At 39.8% G+C, this 22,460-nt stretch overlaps 1 protein-coding gene across 7 annotated transcripts in view; it reads left to right on the top strand.

Annotated features, from left to right (window-relative positions):
* arhgap12b (Rho GTPase activating protein 12b) overlaps positions 1 to 22,460 on the top strand; it is a 96,444-nt gene that overhangs the window by 5,697 nt on the left and 68,287 nt on the right. For all 7 annotated transcript variants that reach the window (XM_007259668.4, XM_007259666.4, XM_007259665.4 and 4 more), the window contains exon 2: positions 13,020 to 13,799. In XM_007259668.4, the coding sequence (XP_007259730.1) occupies positions 13,113 to 13,799 (687 nt within the window). In that variant the 5' untranslated portion in view covers positions 13,020 to 13,112. The remainder of the gene's footprint in view (positions 1 to 13,019; positions 13,800 to 22,460) is intronic.

The following is a 22,460-nucleotide window of genomic DNA, read 5'->3' as shown; positions in this document are numbered from 1 at the left end:
GCCCAAAAGACTTCCAACAGAGATCCAACAGAAGTCCAAGAAAGATGTGTAGATAGTGAACCCATCTTGTAGCTCCACAGACATCCAACAGAGGTTCAAGGCAAATGTTCAGATAATGAACTCATCTTTTACATCCACGGACATCTAGCAGAGGTTCAAAACAGACATTCAGGTTGTAAATTCGTTTTGTATGTCTATAGTTGTCCAACATGGGTCGAAACCAGACATTCAGATAATGAACCCATCTAGCATGTCCAACAGGTGCTCAAAAGACTTCCAACAGAGATCCAACAGAAGTCCAAGAAAGACATTCAGAGAGTGAACTCATCTTCTACATCCACAGACAGCAGAGGTTCTTAGACAGACATTCAAAGAGTGAACTCATCTTGTTTGTCCATAGTTGTCCAACAGAGGTCGAAACCAGACATTCAGAAAATGAACCCATCTAGCATGTCCAACAGAGGCCCAAAATATTTCCAACAGGGATCCAACAGAAGTCCAAGACAGATGTTTAGATAGTGAACCCATCTTGTGGTTCCACAGACGTCCAACAGAGGTTCAAGACAGATGTTCAGATAGTGAACCCATCTTGTATGTCCATAGTTGTCCAATAAGGATCCAAATCAGATATTTAGATAATGAACCCATCTAGCATGTCCAAGAGAGGCCCAAAATACTTCCAACAGAGATTCAACAGAAGTCCAGGACAGATGTTAACATAGTGAACCCATCTTGTACATCCACATACATCTAACAGACATCCAGCAGAGGTCCAAGCCAGACGTTCAGATATTAAACCCATTAAACCCAGCACGTCCGCAGATGTCCCACAGTGGTCCAAGTCTTTGCATGTTTGCAGGGTTGCTCACCCCCGCTGCATATTGCAGGATTCAAACTCCTGAGTTCCTCAGGGTTCTCAGAATACAAACTCAGGATCTAAATACTATTTGACATCCAGGTTCAGCACAAAGTCGTTCTAACAATAGATTAGGACAGCGTTTGGCAGCTTAGTCTTCTCCATTATGCTCCCAGACTGAAGGCTGTTTGAAGTGGTTCTGCAGAACAGATGGTTCATCTGTGAGCTCGGGTCCCAGCAGATCCTGAGAAATTTCAGGAGCCACATGACTGAACTTTTTGGCTCAGACCCACAGAACTGTTTTACGCATTAAACCAAATAATTTCTGAGGGACCGGCCATATTGTGCTACTGCTGTAGTGCTACTGTTGTATACTGATAGAGTTCACTGTGGAACATGGAAAAACATGTACCATATGTTAAATTTACCTTAAGTTCAAGAACAACATATTCCTTATATAGATATTTTCTTGGAATTTATCAGAAACCTGCCGTATATATAATTCAGATACATTATATACGTTTTTTTCAATAAATAATTTAATTTTTAAGCATATTTTTAGGTACACAGTAGAGATATTGTATTAAATAGTGTTGCAGTGAATATATTGTGTTTGTTGTTAGTGTGAGAGGATAAGAAATCTGGTAAAAAATCTATTTTAATATTGCAATATATATTTTGTAGAATTTTAAAAATATCTCTGTCAGTTTTTTTTTTCCAATATTGTGCAGTAGGTGTGGGTTCGATACCCAGTGCCAACCCAGGTAACTGCCAATGTGTTAGTCCCTCAACACTTAATGCTCCCCAGGCACCACAGCGATGGCTGCCCACTGTAACGGGCAGGTGTGTTTAGGGGTGGGCGATATGGCCCTAAAATAATATCACAATATTTCATGGTATTTTCTTGATAACGATACTCTTGGCGATATGACAAAACACTGAATTCAAAATTATTTTAAGAAAACACTACTGCAACAAAATAAAGAATAAAATGTTATTATTACATACGATATGATATTGCACACCACTAAGTGAGATATAAAAAAAATTTAAAGAATTTTATCAGATTTGTAACAGAAGTCAATGATTCATAATGTCAGGATACTAATAATAATGCACTCCAAATATCTCCATATATCCAGGATTAAAGTAAAATAAATTATACTAGACAGATATAATCTGTCTCTAGTAGATATATAATGGGAAATGGGGTGGGTGATATGGCACAATATTTTAGGGTATAATATCGTTCACGATATATAACAATTTTGACGATATTATCGTGTACGATACGATATGGCACACCCGTACGTGTGCTCACTGTGTGTGTTTATTGCATGGATGGGAGGACACATTCCATCCATTCACAAGTATGGTTACATTGTCTTGTCTGTAACGGACAATCTCATACTCTGTGCTTGATGTGATTCTACAGACATGATTATGTGAAAACAGCTTGAAATGAAGGAGTAACACAAAATACTGAATTAAACTGAAAGCTTGCAATGACCTAAGTTCCAACAGTTTTTACTACTAAATCACAGCTTTCAGTAGTTTTTACTGGGATGTGAAACTACTCTGAGATAATGAAGCTTTTAATGTACTATAGTAGAGATTCTTTCTTTATGAGTAGATTCCTGGGACTCATTCTGGGTAACAGTGTGTGTTAGGGTTGCACAATATATCGTTTTAGGATGCGCAATAGTCATATACTCATGTTTTTTTGCTTGATACAAATACATTTCATTGTTCTCATTTTACATGACAATATTTATCAGATTAACCATTTTTATCTACCCAATATCATATTGTTTTCTTCAGTCAATGATACACATTTTGCATTATTATGTTCATGACATGTTCATGATCATTTTGCTTGATCATTGACACTGAAATTTAGGTAAATTCTCATATTTCTTTATGTCACAATGAAATGTAATTGAAAAAAATTGCAATGTCAGTTTTTCCCAGTATCGTGCAGACCTAGTGGCGTGTCAATCTCTCTTGATGCAATGCATTGTAAGATGTTTGTATGAGTATAATTTTAAACACACTGTGTGTAACACTTGTGCCTGCAGTGTCTTTAGACTGCAGTGCTCTGGGGACGCTCATCTCCATGATCTATTTGTTCCATCTGACATCCAGAAATTAGTGCTCTATAAATTTTCTGTTCTAACAGATTGAATGAAATGCACCTCGCTGCAGTGCTTGTGTGTGTGTGAGTGTGTGAAATCGGTGGCGTTTTTTTTTTTTTTGAAAGGGCACATTTCTTCAGGGCTGTCGATCAGCCTAGCTGACCACACACACACACACACACACACACAAGCATGCTCACACACAGAGAATCACAGTGGAGAGTCAGTAGTGGTTTCTGGGCGCTGTGGTTATAATGACCTGACACTCTGAGCTCTGCTCGAGTCCTTCCATCTGCTGCCTGTTTATAGAGCCTCCACTTTGGCCCTCAGTCAGAAGCTGAAATGGGAGACACATGGCAGAGTCAGATCTCGGTCTATTCTACTTTCTGATTGAATTAGGCTGTTTGCTCACTTTAACAGAGACCTGCCTCTGCTTTGGAGAGTTTCATGACAAGCTGTCACTCTAAAAAAGCAGAAACTGTTCCTGGAACAGCAGTTTGTTTTGGCTATAAAGACTCTATTTGCTGTGTGGGGTTTGTGGAAGTGGTATACGTTCAGATGATTAGGTCTCTCCACAAGGTCTTGACACTGAGAGGTGTGAATCTGGCTGTCGGAGAGTCCTGTGTAGTTTCACACCTGGCTTGATTGTGTGATTAATGCACTGTGGTGAAGCTTTTTTAATGCAAATGTTGTTGCAATTTGTCTTTCAAAGAGATTGGTAGTCAGCTTCTCTTGTGAAGTAGACAGTGGCTGTCCTCATCAATAACAGAGGGACCGTTATTATTGCCTGATATACTTACCTTTTTGTTTATGTAATATTCATCTTTGTCACACTTACTTGTTGTCCTTGAAAGTGGAGCTATAGCTCAGGGGTGAGGATGCAGGTAAATTCGAGGTGAGGGTGGGGGGGGCTTATCCTGACATCAGCCAAGTCACTTCCTGTTTTCCAGAGTCATCTTTTTAAAATAGCCTGTATTGTAATACTGTTAAAATATACAGTTCTGGAAAAAATTAAGAGACCATTTCAGTTTCTGAATCAGTATCTCTGATTTTGCTATTTATAGGTTTATGTTTGAGTAAAATGAGCATTGTTGTTTTATTCTATAAACTACGGACAACTTTTCTCCCAAATTCTAAATAAAAATATAGTAATTTATTGCGTAAAATGAGAAATGTCTAAAATAACAAAAAAGATACAGAGCTTTTAGACCTCAAATAATGCAAGGACAACAAGTTCATATTCATGAAGTTTTAAGAGTTCATAAATCAGTATTTGGTGGAATAACCCTGGTGTTTAATCACAGTTTTCATGCATCTTGGCATCATGTTCTCCTCCACCAGTCTTACACACTGCTTTTGGATAACTTTATGCCTTTACTCCTGGTGCAAAAATTCAAGCAGTTCAGCTTGGTTTAAAGGCTGATCCTGCTTTTGTTGGAGTAACTGTCTCTACCGTCCAAGAAAGGTTTTTTTTACTAGACTGTGCAGAATTGCAGTAAACTTGATGCTACTTTATTTATGATGCTGTTTAATCACCGGAAAGGGTTAATATACTGCAGGTCTGTGGGTGTGTAACAGATAGAGATAACCTAAACCAAAGGGAGCTCTGATTCTGCCCTACTTTCACCAAGTCTATATTCTATTCTCAGAGTCCAAGTCAGCCCAGATAGAACTACAGTCAGAGTTGTACTTTAACTCTCTACACCTCTTTAACGACTTTAAACGAAAGCAGTCAGGATTGCCAAAAGATTGCAATAACTATTTGCACGTTTCGACATAGACAACCTGATTAATTTTAAATATAAGTTTGGGGTTTCCCCATATCTTATTAATTGCAATAATATCAGTGTAAATATGAACAAATTCATATTGTCAAAATAGTGACATATTGTTTTGAAATCAGTCTATTTTGTATTTGTTTTTCACCTTTAATTTACTGCAAAACTTTAGAATTATTTTTTGTATAATTGTTTGTTTGCAGATATATGCATGCACTAAATATTTTGCGCTTTATTTTGTGGCATATATTTGGCTGCATTATATTGATTTGTAAACAGCTTCTGTTATTAGTATATTTTACACTTATATATTTTATATAAGTCTTTGTAAGTTAGAAAATATGAATTAATACTTATTTTGTTGCAGTTAAACTAATCTTAAATATTTGGACATTTTTTTTATCATTTTGCTTCTAAACACCACCACAATATTTTGGAATCCAACCAATAACAAAGCAAAAAGAAAAAAATACTTTAATTTTTTTGTCATTTCAGCTAGGCCTGTCAGGATAACATTGTTTTTTAATGAGTGGTATAGATAAAAAAAATCCAAATATTTATGACCAGTTTAGCTCTCAGAAAAGCAGCTATAGTTTAGTTTTCAAACTGGTCCTGAGGAACCCCCTGATGAACCATGTCTTTGCATTGTCCCTGCATATGAAACTTTATAGATATGAAACTGGTTGCGGCTTTGTGCTAAGCCTGTCCAATCTAATTTAACTTTAACTCTCTACACCACCTTAACGAGTTTAAACTGTAGCAGTCAAGATCGGACTGAAGTACACAGTAAAGAGGGTTAACAAAAGGATTGCAATAACTATTCACACTCATTTTGATAGACAACCTCATTTAATAATAAATATAAGGTAGGGGTTTTCCATATCTTATCGATTGCAATGATATTACTGTAATTTTTTAAAACAATAAAAATCCATATTGTCAGAATAGTGATATATTGTTTTAAAATCTGTCTATTTTGTATTTGTTTTTCACCTTCAAAAAAAAATCTGGACCTTTTCACCTTTCTGTTAACTGGTTGCAGCTTTGTGCTTAGTCTGTCCAGTCTAATTTGTATGTATATGCATTAGAAATATAACATTATGCAAATTAATATTCCTTTCTTTATTTCTCCAGTATGGGGGGATTAACAGTGAGACTGTTGCCTTCAGTGTTTTAGTAAAATCCCTCTGTGACATTCCTGAAAGCTATTTACCAGACATCACCCAGCCGGTTATATAGGAATCCCAAAGTGGCTGTCTGGAGGATTTAGTTATTAACATGCTATGAAGATGACCCCGTAATCCCCGCACACTTTGTCCAGTCCAGCTGGGTGATGTGAGCTGCGTTACGGCCTGACGGGGAACGTGCTGCTCCTCGTCCTCGTTTGACTTCCCTCTGTTATCCTTCAGCGCCGCTCCGCAATTCACCTAAGTGCTGTTTATCCTCTCTGTTTTCATACATTCGGGTTTCACATGTCTTTGCGCTTTCAGAAGAGCAGAAATAAGCTTGTTGTGCAGCTCTGACAGCTGCGGGAGGCTGCCAGCACGGATGATGTATTATGTCAGGGCGAATGAAAGAAAGCGAGCTTTTTGAAATTCCTGCCAAAAACACCACAAGTGCTTCCAGTGTTGAATATCTGGATACAGGTGAAGAAGTCTTTACTAATGTAAGCAGATTCAGTGTGTTATTACAGTTCTTGTTGTCTAGTGTTGAGTCTAGTGTAGGATAAAGGTGCTGTTTATCATTGATCATTTCGTAGCGTAATGTCAATTGTAAAAAAGTGTATTTTTCTTTGCACTATATTATTATTGTCATTATTGTTGCTGCTGTAGATACTTTCAGATTCTGCTTTTCTGTCTTGAGTCTTTGTGCCTTCAGTTTTGTCTTCAGTAAGTGAAAAATCACACTCAGTTAGGTTAGGGTCAGATGACTGTCTCTTCCACTTATACCACTTTCAATCTCTTTGTCTAAAGCTCCACTAGGTAGGATTGAGATTTTGTGCTCGTGGGCTCCCCCTACAGTAGAGTGTAATAAATGTTTCAGGCGGATTCGTTTCCCTTTCTCGTTTTCTGGCTTTCACAGACATATTCGGTCTCTTTCCAGCTTCTGCCAGAGTGTCTGTATGTTAGTTTGTAAAGAATGAACCAGTAGTCCTTGTAGAACTGTCGCAGTTCTCGCGAGAGTCTGGTTTGAGCTCAGAGGAGCTCCACTATTTCTCCTATTACACCTCAATGCAGCGCTTCAGTGAGTTTTAAGCTGTAATTTTACTTCTTTAAAAAGATAAAAAATCAATGAAAATCCTACCTAGTGCTGGTTTAAAACACTTTTGTCTTGATTTTGTGATTTTTTCTGTCATTCATCTGTACTGTGAAGTGCTGTTCTTGAAATTTGGTACATTTGCCTGGAAAATGAGAAATATGAGATATAGACACACACTATATACTTCACAGGTCACTTTCAGATGCATGTTTTTCTCATCTGATGAAATATTTCACATTTACAGCTAGGGCTGGGTGATATGGCAAAAAACACCCATATCTTGATATGCATTAAAGAAAGGATAATATACAAATATAATGAAAACCTGAACATACAATGTTAAAGCTGTTTGTACATCCGAAAAGAGAAATCCTGTGTGAAATGGACTTGAAGTGTAGTGAAATATGATAATGAGTACAAACTTTTGTCAAATAGCCACCTTAAATCTCCACCAGTATTTCAAAATACGGGTTTTTTCTGTGTTATGCTCCCAACAGGCTTACAATGCTAGTGTCGGCCATGCAAAGAAATACCTATTTTTACACCATTAACAAGCTCAAAGTAGCTCCACACTTCATTGGGAGAATTCTGAGGCCTTGACATTTAAAACGAGGCAATGAGAACTTTGAAAGTGAGCAGGTTAATTAATTCTGTGGAAATGCAGGAGTGCAATACTTATTTTATTCATTTTTTTCATGTTTGGCTCATTGTTCATCTACAGTTGGCAGCATTAGATTAAATACAAGATAAAAAAGATGATATATGGGATATTGCTTCCGATAATAAATTCCTTTTTTAATGCTCAGGGTAATCAGAGATTTTTTTCTAGCAGTCCAATGTGGGATTTCTGTCTTTGAGTGGCATTTCTTGATTGTAGACTTTGTGAAAGACACACCTCTCTATAGTTTTTTTTTTTATCTGGACCAGATGCTGTTTTAAAAAAAATTATAATAATAAATCTCTGACCAATTTAGTTGAGTCTTAATGTTAGTTTATGTGTGTTGCTGTTGCACTTTCAGTACACTAAGCACTTTAAAAACGCCTGTAATTGCATTATGCTTGTACAGTAATTTGTATGCTAATCATTAGCACAATCCTGGCTGCTGCAGTAGACTACAATTATCCGGTGCATCAAATCAAGCCTTGCTAATTAGCTGTAATAGCTTCCTTACAGTAAATGAGCATGTTTTTTTCGTCCAGGATGGCATGAGCGTGTTAATCAGGGTGATCTGTTTGTGATGAGGTTCAGGCATGTAGACAGTCTGATGATTGTGAGTGTTTTTTAATACCAAGCACTGAAAGGCTAAGGTTGAGTGTTATCCACTTTTTGTATGATCTTAAAGGTCTCATTTCATGTTTTTTTTTCTTTATTACCGTACTTTTCCGACTATAAAGCACACTTAAAATCCTTTAATTTTTCCCAAAATAGTCAGTGCACCTTTTTTTCAGATTGCAAGGAGCAGTAAAGGAGTTTTAGTGAAGTTTCTCCAGCACCGAGGCTCGAGCAGTATTAGCTTTAGCTGCTAACTGTAGTGCTAGCTCTTTTGCGATATATCATGAGTATATTGGACTGTAGTCGGCTAGCACTGCTGCTAACTGCACTGTTGAATATATTGTAAATCTAAACTTACTGTAAGTAAAATGAAGCACTGTACTCACCCAAATAAACAGTTTTCAGGAGAGAAATCTGTGTAGATTAACATCTAGCACTAGAAAATGTCTTTTTCTAAGAATTATAGTTTGTTTACTTGGCAACATCTTTACATGGCGATACTTTTGTTTCTTACTATTGTCACTTAAAATGCGCCTTATAATCTGTGTACTATGGAGGAGTGGGTGGGGAAAAAAAATACAAGATATCATGACCTTACTTATGAATATTTATGACATTCCAATGTCTCACCTCTGATTGGCTAACAGCATGGTGATGCCTCCTCCACAGCTCTGATCTGCTCTGCCCCAATCCTAATTCACGGATTGACATCAGTCTGGGGGCTTTTCCTGATTCACTCGGTTTTCTTTCTTTTTTTTTATTGGTGAATACAGGCAATGGGGTATAAGAACAGATTTATGTATAGCATAAATATGCAACTCGGAGTGACTTATTGCATTTCAAAAAGAGCTACATTATAGCAGCTACCTGGGAGGACATAGTGACCACATGGTAACACCATAACAACTACCTGGCATCTGCTTAGCAGGACTATAACAACTGCCATAGATACCATAGTGATCTTTCATGGCAACATCACAGCAACCACCTGGCTACCACTTAGCAACACCAAAAGCAATCACTTATGGTTTTGTACCAAAAGATATTTGACACACCAGACACATCGTATTTGGTATTACAGTTATACCACACAACCCTACTGACTGGTGCAGTGTAGACCACTGTCATAACAAGGTGTCTATAATATATAGAAAAATATGCCTATATTAAACATATACACATATACACTGCCTGGCTAAAAAAAGGCCACACACTCTTGTATTTCATTGGACCACCTTTAGCTTTGATTGCAGCACACACTCACTGTGGCATTGTTTCGATAAGCTTCTGCAATGTCACAAGATTTATTTCAGTCCAGTGTTGCATTCATTTTTCTCCAAGATCTTGCAGCAGCATTGATGATGGTAGAGTCTGACCAACCACTGCACAAAGTCTTCTCCATCCAGCACATCCCAAAGATTCTCAATGAGGTTATGATCTGGACTCTGTTGTGAACTCTCTCAATCCATGTGTGAAAATGATGATCTCATGCTCCCTGAATCACTCTTTCACAATTCCAGCACCATGAATCCTGACATTGTTATCTTGGAATATACCCGTGTCTTTAGGGAAGAAAATAAAATCCATTGATGGAATAACCTGGTCTATATTCAGTATATTCAGGTAGTGCGCTGACCTCATTCTTTCAGCACATACTGTTGCTGAACCTAGACCTGACCAACTGCAGTTTGTGTCCAGGCAGTGTAGATATTCACTCACTCAGAAAGGAGATCCTGTATGTGTGTGTGTTGTTAGTGTATTTAGTTACATGCAGATTTAGCAGCCTGCTTTTAGCTCCATGTCTCTCTCACACACTGTCTCCATTTCTATTTTTAGAGCAGGGCTGTGTCGCGTCAAACACACGTCCCGCATCCTACTTGCAGACGGACCGCCGCACATGCATGCATCCGTCAGATCATGTTCACAGACACTTGCTATTTCCATCGCTTGATAAGCCATTGACTGTGAATAACTGATGTGAGGGTGGGCTGGAGGGTGGGCTGCAGGGCGGAGAGCAGAGAGTGGCAGTCGCGTGTGATAAACGGGTAAAGGTGGAGGGTGTGTCTTGATCTGCAGATGTGTTTTTTTTTTATAGTCGGTTACCAGGCAAATCTCTGTACGTGTATATATAGAATAGGGTATAGATCAGGACCTGGCTGTTTCTCTTTCATTCAGAGAATGAACAAGGGATTAAAGAGGAGAGCAGTGCTCGTGAGAAGCCTGCTGCTGCTGCAGTCACTCAGCTGCAAATCCCATATATGAACACGTCAGTGTATATTTAACACATGACTTACCAGTGAGGAGTCTGTGTGCCTGTGATTCTACTGAAACATACTGTACACACAGCACTGAACACAGTATGAACCCAGTCCTCTAACAGCTACATGCTGTTAACAGTTAAAAATATGTATTTAATTTATTTAAATATGATTTCTGCTTCTTATTAGTAGTATTTCAAACCATTTTGATGTGAAGTCATTGCATTTTTGCTTCTCCCATCTATGAAAATATCTATAACGCCACATAGCAACACTTTGGGAACCACCTCAGATACCGTAGTGACCACCTATTAACCCCATATCAATCATTTGGGAACCATTAAGCCGTAACTTAGCAAACATTTGCATTCCATAGACCAAAGACAATCACTTGACCACACCATGCCAACCATCTGGAATACCATAGTGACCACATTGCAACACTACAGCAACCACATGAGAACCATTTAGTGATACCTTTGCAACCAACTGTGATACTGTAGCAACCATCACCACCTGGCAACACCTTGTCTGCACCATAGAAACCACCTGAATGCCATGGCCAACCACTTAACATCACTATAACAACCACCTGGTAACCTGGTATTAGCAGCAGCGTTGCAACCCCCTATGGTACTGTAGCAACCAAGTCGTACCATTATAACAACTGCCTGGCTTTACATAGTGATTAACTAATAACACAATAACAAACACTTGGCAGCCACCTAGCAATAGCATTCTAAACACCTATGGTACTGTAGAAAAGGCTTAGCAACACTATAGCAACCACCAGGGGTACCATAGTAACCACTGGGCTACCACTTAGCAATGCCATAGCAATTGCCTAGAAAGCCATGGCCAACTAGTTAACAACCTCATATTAACCACCTGGGATACGATAGTGACCTGGTAGACACTCAAAAAGCACCATAGCAACCATCTTAAACTAGATTAGCAGTGTTGTGCCGTGTCGTTAAATCTAAATATATGATGGTATGTTTTTATGCAATGACCAATGACTATGCACAGCTCAATTAGTAAATTGGCCAGTTAACTGGCTGTTTTATTAATAAACAGAGATTATTCCTCAGAGTTGCCTGGGGAGCAAGACTGACTGACTGCTGCAGGATACAGTCTGAAAAATGTCACTCTGATCAAGTGTGTGTGTGTGTGTGTGTGTGTGTGTGTGTGTGTGTGTGTGTGTCTGTGGTTACAGGCTCCTGTCACTGTAATTTGATCACAGAGTTACTGATAGGCTTGTTGCCATAGTGTCCCCATGCATGATTGTGTTACCCTGCTGAAGCCCGGTGCTCAAGGATACAGGAACACTTCCTCTTTCCTGCAGGGGTGGGGGTCAGGACTTTAACCTAGATTAGAACCATCACTCACAGTATTTTGTCAAATAAATGAGAAAGGTTTGGACAATAACAGACTATATGTAGTTTGTACCTTTTAAAACCTTTTTAAAATGACATAATTAAATATATATATATAATTAAACATGCTGATCAGCAAACTGTGATCAGATACAATGTTGTCATTGACAGAGTATTGACCAAATGTAGTCAATGCCTTTTTTGTTAATACAAAATAGTTTTGATGAGACATGATACAATATTGTTACAACATGCTAGGTTCCAGGTTCTTGTAGAGGTCCCTAATGGTGTCCTGCGATAATCTATCCCAGGCAGCCCGAATATTCCTGCAGATTTTGCAGTACGGCTGAAGTGATGATAGTGTGTCAAATAGCATCCCACATGTTTTCAATCAAGGGATACATCTGGCAATGCTTCTGGGGAAAAAATAAAATAATTCTGATTTTGAATCAGTTCTGAGTTTCTGAATCAGTTTTTTCATTTTGCTATTTATAGGTATAAGTTTGAGTAAAATGAGCATTGTTTTTTTATTCTATAACTATAGACAACATTAATTTCTCCCAAATTCCAAACAGAAATATTGTAATTTAGAGAATTTATTTGCAGAAAATGAGAAATGGCTGAAATAACAAAAAAGAGGCAGCGCTTTCAGACCTCAAATAATGCAAAGAAAACAAGTTCATATTCATAAAGATTTAAGAGTTCAGAAATCAATTTGGTGGAATAACCCTGGTTTTTAGTCAATTTTCCTGCATCTTGGCATGTTCTTCTCCATCAGTCTTACACACTGCTTTTGGATAGCTTTATGCCAGTTCAGCTTGGTTTGATGGCTTCTGATCTTCCATCTTCCTCTTGATTATATTCAGTTTTCGGTTTGGTAAAATCAAAGAAACTCAGTTTTAAGTGGTCTTTTACATATTTTTTTCATACTGTCCAATTTTTTTTTCTTTGATTAAGGGTTGTATAATATATGCAGATTATTTGATTGACCCTAAATGACTGACTGTGATTTTGATGAACAGTTCTGCTGTTGTTTTTAACATCCAAGCTAACCAGAATCCTTCTTATTCTTGTCCTCTTGCAGAGTCGTGAGGACGTACAGCCGTGAGTGATGAAGATCCCTCCAGCCTGTGTGCTCTGAATCATAACAGAAACACACACACACACACAGAGAATCATGTCGGAGAAGGAGGGTCGCTGTGATCTGGCCCTCACCCCAGGGCAGGTCTACGTGGAGGTGGAGTACGACTACGAGTACAAGGCCAAAGACAGACTCATCTCCATACATCAGGGCGAATGCTACATACTGGTCAGGAAAACCAACGAGGACTGGTGGCAGGTGCGCCGAGAGGAGGGCACCAAAGCCTTCTACGTACCCGCCCAGTACGTCCGTGAGGTGCGGCGAGCGCTCATGCCTCCCCCCAAACCTCGCGCCAAGCCCCCCAGCATCCTCCACATCTCCCAGTGTCCTTCAATCAACGAGAACCCTCAGCAGCACCGAGCTCCCCCAGATATGATCAGCTTCGGCCGCCCGCCCCCGTCCACCACGCCTTCCCCCTTACCGGGGCAGCAGACCCCACCCCTACTGCTGCGGGACACCAATCAGAACGCGGGCATGAGGGACGTGCTCGCCGAGCTGACTCTCCTTAACAACAACAACCATCATGACCATCACCATGGCAACTCGCTGCTCTCGCGCATCAGGCCGGAGTCGCCACCCAAGGAGCCGGGTTGCCGGGGGAAACCCCCGGGAGGGTTGCCGTTGGATACGGACGGATCCTCCCCGGGAGAGGGATCGGAAAAACTGCGGAACGATTCGGAATCGGGAGACGAGCTGAGCAGCAGCTCCACGGAACACATGCAGGTACGGAAATCATCACTCGCAACTTCGCTCTCTCTCTCGCGCACCGTGTCAACCTCTCTCGCTCTCTCCCGGCTCATGCTTTTCCACAGGCGACTATGTTTTCTCTCCTCATCTGTTGCTTTAATTCAGATAGCTTTTTTTTATATACTTGTTAACTCTCTCTCATTCTCTCTCACTCTCGCGCTTTCAAACTATTTCTACCTTTCTTGCCTTCTATTTTGATCTGTGCTTTTCCGTAGCCAACTGTGCATTCTCTCCCACTCAGTCAGGAAAACCGAAGCAGATCAGCTCTCGTCTCCTGAGCTATCACTTTAATTCAAAAGGCTAGTTTACAATTATTGATGTGTTTTCTCTCTCTCACCCTCGCTCTCTCTTTTTCTCTCGCACTATGTCTACCTCTCTCGCCATTTCTCAGCCTATCTCGGTTCATTCTTTTTCCTCCAGTGGCTTTCTTTTCTCTCCCACTCAGTCGGGTAAAGCAAACCACTTCAGCTCTCAGCTCCTGATCTGTCGCTCTAATTCGCTCTAAAACTTGCTGATGTTCTCTCTCTCTCTCTCTCTCTCTCTCTCTCTCTCTCTGTCTACCTCTCTCGCCCCATCTTGGTTCATGCTTTTCCTAAGGTGACTGTTTTTTTTTTCTTAAACTCAGTCTGGTGAATAGAAGAGGTTTGAATTTTGTCTCCTCATCTGTCACTCTAATTCAGAGCCTCTCATCACCCCCTCTCACTTTCTCTCTCTCTTTCTCTCTCTCTCTCTTTCTTTCTTTCTTTCTTTCTTGCACTCTGTCTATCTCTCTTGCTCTCTTTCTCCTTTCTCTCACTCTCAGTTCATGTATTTCCACAGGCGATTGTGTTTTGTCTCCCACTCAGTTTGGTGAACAGAAGCAGTTCAGCTCTCGTCTCCTCATCTGTCGCTCTGATTCAGAAGTATTTTTACACTTGATGTGTGCTCTCTCTCTCTCTCTCTCTCTCTCTCTCTCCCTCTCCCTCTTTCTTTCTCGCTCTCTCTCTCCCTCTCCCTCTCTCTCTCTTTCTCGCTCTCTCTCTCCCTCTCCCTCTTTCTTTCTCGCTCTCTCTCTCTCCCTCTCCCTCTCTCTCTCTTTCTCGCTCTCTCTCTAACTCCCACCCACACACTCTCAGTCAGATGAACAGAATGAAGCACCTGTTGTTCTCTGTGGGGAAACCTGTAGCAGCAGCAGGTTAGCAGAGATGCTGTTGCTGTTGTGTATGATTTGTGTTTTATAGTAGAAATCATACAGATTCTGCAGGGTAGAGGATGGATTGGTGTATGATCAGTGTGATGATTCATATGAATAGGAATTTGTGTGTTAAATTGAAACATGAGCAGCTGTGTGATGAATATTTCGTATGAGAGGATGATGGTGAGACGTGGGTTTCATGGCAACAAGTAACAAATGGCTCTTGTTGAACTGGGTTTAGGCTTTGTTCTGAAGGAGGCTCTCGCTCTCTTCCTCTTTCTCTCTGGGTCTTTGCAATGAGTTTTCTTTGGAGAACAAAGGGAATTGTGGGAGTCTTTTTACCCCTCTCTTCTTCTTTCTTCTTTTTTCTCTTTCTTCTCATGCCTTTCTCTTTTTACTCTTTTCTTTCTTATATTCTGCTTTTTTTTATCTCTGCTCACTTGCTTCTCTCCTGTTTTTCTTTCTTCTCTCTCTTACTGTTTTCATGTTTTCCTCTCACTTTTTCTTTATATTTGCATCTCTTTTTTTCTCTATATTATCCTATTGTTTCTTATTCATCTCCTTTCTTTGTCTTTTTCTCTGACTTTTCTCATTTCTGTATTTCCGCTTTTTCTCTTTTTTTAATTTATGTATCTCTTCTCTTTTTATTTGTCATTGCTCTTTTCCTTCACTCTATTCTTTTTTCTCTAACTTTTTGCTTGTTTCATTTTTTCTCATTTCATTCTCTTTTTTTCTTGTCTCTTTTCTTTCTTATATTCAATTTTTTCTCCTGTTTTCTCTCTTCTCTCCATTACTGTGCTTATGTATTCCTCTCACATATTCCTTTTTCTTTATATTCTCATCTCTTTTTTTGTCTCTATATTATATTATTTCTCATTTATCTCCTTCCTCCATCTTTTCTATGACTTTTTCATTTTTTCCCTTTTGTTCTTTCTCTCTTCTCTCTCTCATTTTTGTATCACTTCTCTTTTCTCTCTTTTCTTTTTTTTAATCCCTTGTCTCTACTCTTATCCTTTACTCTGTTCTTTTTCCTCTAACTTTTGCTTTTTTCCTTGTGTCTCTTTTTTTTATACCTCTGTCTGTATTTCTCTTCTCTCTCTCTCTCTCTCTCTCTCTCTCTGTAGAGAGTTTCAGGGGGAACAAAGGGGATTGTGGGAGTCTAGAAACTAGGTCAATTCAGGCTTTTGCCCCCTCCACCCCCACACACCGTGTCTGTGCTGAAGGGGACACTGACTGGGATGCGCTGATTGAAAAGGCCAGTAAGCATTCTGTCTCCCAGTCTGAGATCTCCAGTATGTTCCTGCAGCAGATCAGATCCAGTGTGCAGATCGTAATATTCCACAAACAGAGAGATTCTTGTCTCAACTCTCAACCTGTTCAACATTGTGTTTTACCAAATCTTCTCTCTCACACACACATGCACACATTACACACACACATACTGCACAAAGAACAGAACAGTGTGTTGTGCTTGAAGGGATTGTCAGGCTTTGTCTGTCAGTGGTGGCTGCTAATGCTAAAGCATGCGATTACTGTGACCACTGTTGCATCCAGACACTCACAAGTATCTCTTTGTTGTTTAAGGAACTTTTATCGTGGCATATTTAAATCTCAGCATTTAAACCTTCTTTTTAAACTTGCCTGATGAAGCATTGCCACTGTTACTTGGCCTCTGTTTATGCACACAGTGGCTTTAACGCCCACAATCACTCTCTTTGCTGTTTAGTACTTTATATCTAATGAATGAGTTTGGCTGTCTGCCACACTCACTGCCTATATGTGAGTAATATCAAGCTTACTGCCCTCTATAGACCAGAACTGGCAGTTGCCCAGGTGGAGTTGCCCAGGTGGAGTTGCCCAGGTGGAGTTGCCCAGGTGGAGTTGCCCAGGTGGAGTTGCCCAGGTGGAGTCGCATCCACTCCTAATAGGTGCAAAATATCAAGGTTACTACCTTCAATAGACAAGACCTGACAGTAGAACAAGTGTAGCTTCTCTGGTGGTGGAGCATTCATGGTGGACAAAGCTGATCTGGTGGTGGAGCTGCTCTGGTTCTATCAGTCACTCTACTGCTAATAGTTGCAAAATATCAACTTTACTGCCCCAAATAGGCAAGGCCTAACAGTAGATTAAGTGGAGCTGCTCTGGTGGTGGAGCGACCATGGTGGGCAATGCTGCCCTGGTGGGTAGAGTTGGCCAGGGGGGTGGACTTGTCCTGGTAGTGTTGCCCAGGTTCTGTCAGTTACACCCAATGCTAGGTGCACTTTTAATGAAAGCTTACTGCCCTCAGTAGACCAGATCTGACAGTAGAATAGGTGGAGCTGCTCTGGTTGGGGATTTGCCATGACAGGCAGAGCTGGTGGGTGGAGTTGCCCAGGTGGGTGGGCTTGTCTTGGTGGAGCTGCTGTAGTTCTATCGGCTTCTATCGGTTTCTTGCTCGAGAAACATTTATCCTGCCAGAGTTGCCCTAAAAGAGCTGAGTGGAGATGCCCTCTATAGACCAGAACTGCCAGTTTAATAGGTGCAGTTGCCTGGGTGGAGTTGCCAGGATAAATTTATTCCTGGAAGAGTTGCCTAGCAGAGATGAGGCAGTGGTGTTGCCCTAGTGGCTTGGGCGCCTTGTTTGGTAGAATTGGCATGGTGTAGTGGAGTTATGCCCGGCAGAGTTGAGTTTTAGTTGTAGTTGCCTCAGCACAAGTTGCCCCAGGGGAGTTAAGTTGTCCAGCCTGGTCGAGTTGCCTGGGTGGAGGTCCCTAAATGTGTAACTGTTTTTCTTCAGAAATAGCAGTGTCAGCTCGGTCCTGAAGCTTTTATATATTGGGTTTCCATGATGGCCCTAGTTGCCAAGCAGCCGCACTCAAGCCTTAGATCACGATGCAGACTGCCAGTCATCGGGTGGAGTGGTGCGAAACACACTGCCATTAGAGTCTAGAACCGTGGAAACACAGTCTCTAGAGAGATGAATCACACTTTACCATCTGGCGGTCAGATGGAGAAATCTGGCGGATGCCTGGAGACGTCTACCTGCTTGAGTGCCAGTGCAGTGAGCGGTGGGGAATAATTCATCGGCTGGGGCTGATTTTCATGGTTTGGGCTGAGCTGTTTGGTTCCAGAATGTGGAAGTCATAATGCTACAGCACACAGTGACTTACTGGGGAATTTTGGGCTTTCTCTGCAGTTTGGGGAAACTCTCTTCTGTTTCAGTATTACAGATTCTCCATGCCTGAAGGGAAGCCATAAAGGAATGGCTTTAGAAGACTGTATTCTCATCTTTTTCTGCATCTTTCTGCGTTTCTCTGCTAAAACATGTTAAAATTCTGTTCTGAAGTAAAGAGCTCTACGAGTATTGAGCTTTCCCTCCATATAAACAGATGGGAGGCTGGTCATGTGTGAGTGAATATAACTGCCTGGTGGTTTTGCAAAGATGGCCACAGATGGGACAGACTTGCTTATAAGGACTTTAATTTACATGTGTTTTAAATGAAGCATGCAAACCTTCACCCTCTTAGTTTAGGGTAATTGGCCTTCCAAAATAGGGAGAAAATTGGATAACAAAGGGTAAAAATAAATATTCTTAGCTGCAGGTTTTACCCTATTTATTGGATTATAGCGCTGCCAGGTTGAGTATCGATGCAGTAACTTTAGTAAGTCAAAATTCGGGGGTGAATCTCAACTTTAGAGAGTAGAACATCTTTGTTTCAATTAAAATATCAATTTTTGACACAACATATTGATAATGTGTTGCAAACAAAAATTCTACAATATATCGCATCAATATTTTGTCCCACCCCTAGTATATATGAATGTGATATTCAGGTGTCCAAACACTTTTGGCCATGTTCCATGCTCTTAATGCTCTTACTCAATTGCAGAGTGAACACTGTGTGAAAGAAAGACTGGAGTATCTACACCACTCCAGCACTAAACGGATGAGCTGAGGATTAAGTAATAAGGCCCCTGCTGATGAAAGCACCTGAGCAGCATGTATGACCATGTGACACAGCAGTGTCAGAATGAATTGATGAGTGAGCTTGGAAGGGGCAGCTGTGTGAAAACATGGACTTTGTTTTCGAAGAGTGTGTTTATTTGACTTGTTTACTCTCGTGTGAGGGGTGTGTGAGTGTGTGTGTGTGTGTGTGTGTATGTTGAGAGAGTAGTCATTGGCACCAGTTGAAAATATTGATGTTGTACAGTAATTAAAGGAGAACTCTGGTGAAAAATTGACTTTTGGTGTAGTAAAACATAATAACTAACCTTTGTTGAGTATCCCATCTTCGTTCTTCCTCATCTTTCGGAGATCCAGTAATTTTGTGCTTTTTGCCCAGCACTCTTTACAACAGGCGCTTCGGGGCATCCACTTGCCCCTGCAGATAAATCTCTTTTTACACCATTATCCAGGTTCAAAGTAGCTCACACCTTATAGGTAAAATTTAAAACATTTAAAACGAGGCATAAATAACTTTCAAACTGCACAAGAAGCTTATTAAAAAGCACTGATTACAACCTGTAGCGTTAGCTACTTCTCTGGGATCTCAGAATCCCCTGGATCTCAGAAAGCTGCGGGAGATCATCATGTTTTACTACACCACAGGTAAATTTTACACCAGAGTTCTCCTTTAAGGGTGAGATATATGGCAGAAAAGTTATATTGTGATGTTTAAAAACATTTTGTGAGATTGGCTTTAGGGCAAAATGCATGATTATGGCCAGATTTGAACATTTATCTTTGAAACGTTACTTCTATTTCAGTAATTTAGTTCAAAATGTGAAATTCATATATTATAGTGATCTATTGTAAGCCTTTTTTTTATTATTTTACTGTTGATGATTATGGCTATTAGAATATTATATAAGACTGATTGGTACTTTTGGCAGTGTGGGCAGTGTGCCAAGTCCTTCTGGAAAATGAAATCCACATCTCCATAAAAGTGTGGGCAGTGTGCCAAGTCCTGCTGGAAAATGAAATCCGCATCTCAATAAAAGTTGTCAGCAGAGGGAATTATGAAGTGCTGTTAAGTGCTGATTTTCTGGCTGTCTCGTTGCTCACTGGAAGACACTCATTTCTAGATGATGAGCAGTTTTAAGTGTTGAGTTTTTTTGTAATATTGGGATGTCCTGCTTTTGCTGCACAGCTGCTGTAGTTATTTATGAATCTGTAACGTGCAGAAGTGAGTGTGTGAGTGAGTGTGTGAGAGTGTGTGAGCTCTTCCTTCTGAGCCATTCACAGTTCTGAATCTCTCTCTGCAGACTATAAAGGAGGCCCCTGCTTCTCCTGAGCATTCCTTTCATTCCTGCCAGTACACACACACACACACACACACACACACTCACAGAGGTCCAGTCCAGCCTGTAACTCAATATAGCTTTGCCGATCTGGTCCAGCTTAATCTAATATTTACTCTTCTCTCTCTCTCTTTTTCTCTTGTACTCTCCTTCTCTCACACTTTCCACTATCTATCTCTTATTACACTATACTATGGAGAAAAGTATTGGGGCACCTGCTCATTCATAGTTTTTTTTTTTATCAAAGGCTTTATACAGTGTTTGTGCTGATTTTGTTGAAGTAAATGTCTTTATTGTCATTTGAAGGCTTTTTACTACTAAATTGTGGAGCATTGCTGTGAGGATTTGATTACATTCAGCCCAGACAAGATAGTTATAACTTTTTTAGCCCACACCTGACATTAGGAATGGTGCCAACAGGTTTGTGTTTGTGCTCCACAAGGTCCTGTTGTATTGACCATACTTCTACTGGCAATACAGGAACTAGACTTCCTCTGTCTGTCTGCTAATCTGTCTCTCTGTTTGACTGTATGTACATCTGTGTTTCATAGTAAGGTTCCCAACCCTTTCAGAACTGAGTTATATTCCATTGATGGAAAAATGAAAAATAATGTACACAAAAGGAGAATCTAAATCTCCAAAAATATAGTCCAGTTAAATCCAGTTAGCTCAAATTTTTAAGTGTATTTTTTATGTCGACTGTATCGGAAGCCTTTGTTTAACATTTTATATTGATATTATATACAGTCTTTCTATCTCATGAACATTTCTACACAGTAAAATAAACACTAAATCACATAAAATTAGCAAAAATGACCTCTTATTAAAGCCTCATTGGCTTTAGAGTGCTGCCATGCTTAAATACATGAGCTGCCGTTTTTTTCCCCAGTGACGTGGGCGGGGCTAAGTTATCATTTCATTGGCTTTGTAAACTTATTCATTAGCTGGTTTATGCTCTATTCTCAAGTCAAGTCAAGTCAAGTTAAGTAGTTTTTATTGCCAATACTGCATATGTACAGGACATCAGAGAATTGAAATGACGTTACTCTCCTTCCCAAAAATTACAGCTAGTACAAAAAATAAGATTATAAATATAAAAGAATGGGAGACGCTATATGTGCAATACAGGGACACAAATAGACATAAGACGTGAGACAGAAGACAATAGTGCAATAGTGATGGGGTGGTGATTGGGAAGGAATGACAGTACAAGTATAAACAGGACCCATATAAACAGTAGTGCAAATTAGAGGTGTGCCATATTGTATCGTACACGATAATATTGCCAACATTTTTGAATATCGTGAACGATATAATACCCTAAAAATATTGTGCCATATCACCCACCCCTAATTATCACTTCAGGGTACTTTTTTTTTTTTTTACTGCAAAATAAAAATTCACACTGTTCTCATTTTCCATTATATATCCATTATATATATATTAGGGGTGTGACGAGACACTAATATCACGAGATGAGACGAGACGAGACACGACACTGGGTTCACGAGAACGAGAGGAGACGAGATTTAAAAATAAAATTTTAAAGAAAACGTAAAAAATGAAAAATGGCTTAAACTATAGTTTTATTTGACAAAATCATATAACGCAAACTTAACAGACTGGTTTCTCTCACACATTGATTCTATAAGAAATAGAAATAAGAATAAAAATAAAAAAATAAGTTTTCTAGGTCTTATATAGTACAAACAATGAGTGCAAATCACAACCAGTCATATTAAGCCTATGGTTGGTTTTATCGTCAGCGTCCTGTCATTACTTTCCCACCGCGCTCCGCAAATTTATTTGGGGCTTGGATTTGGCGCCCCCTCTAGTGCAGCGCCCCTATGCGTCGCATAGGCTGCATACCCCCTTTTTGCGCCACTGCTCTCCACAATACTCGATCGCTACTGGGTTGCCAGATCCCGCTTAAAAAGTCCACACTTAACAGTTTTTTTTTGCCCCGCGAGAAAGGTTTATTCCTGACGAGAAATATCGTCCGTTTTAATCTCGCGGGATCTCGTGCCACGAGATCTCGTCACAACCCTAATATATATAGATTATATCTGTCCAGTATCATTTTATATATCCAACTTTAATCTTGGATGTGTGGAGATATTTGGAGTGCATTATTAGCATCATGACATTCTGGATCATTGACTTCTATTACAAATCTGATCAAA

Source organism: Astyanax mexicanus, chromosome 15 (genome assembly GCF_023375975.1).
Source record: "Astyanax mexicanus isolate ESR-SI-001 chromosome 15, AstMex3_surface, whole genome shotgun sequence".
NCBI classification, from domain to species: domain Eukaryota; kingdom Metazoa; phylum Chordata; class Actinopteri; order Characiformes; family Acestrorhamphidae; genus Astyanax; species Astyanax mexicanus.
This window is presented reverse-complemented; position numbering and strand designations above follow the sequence as displayed.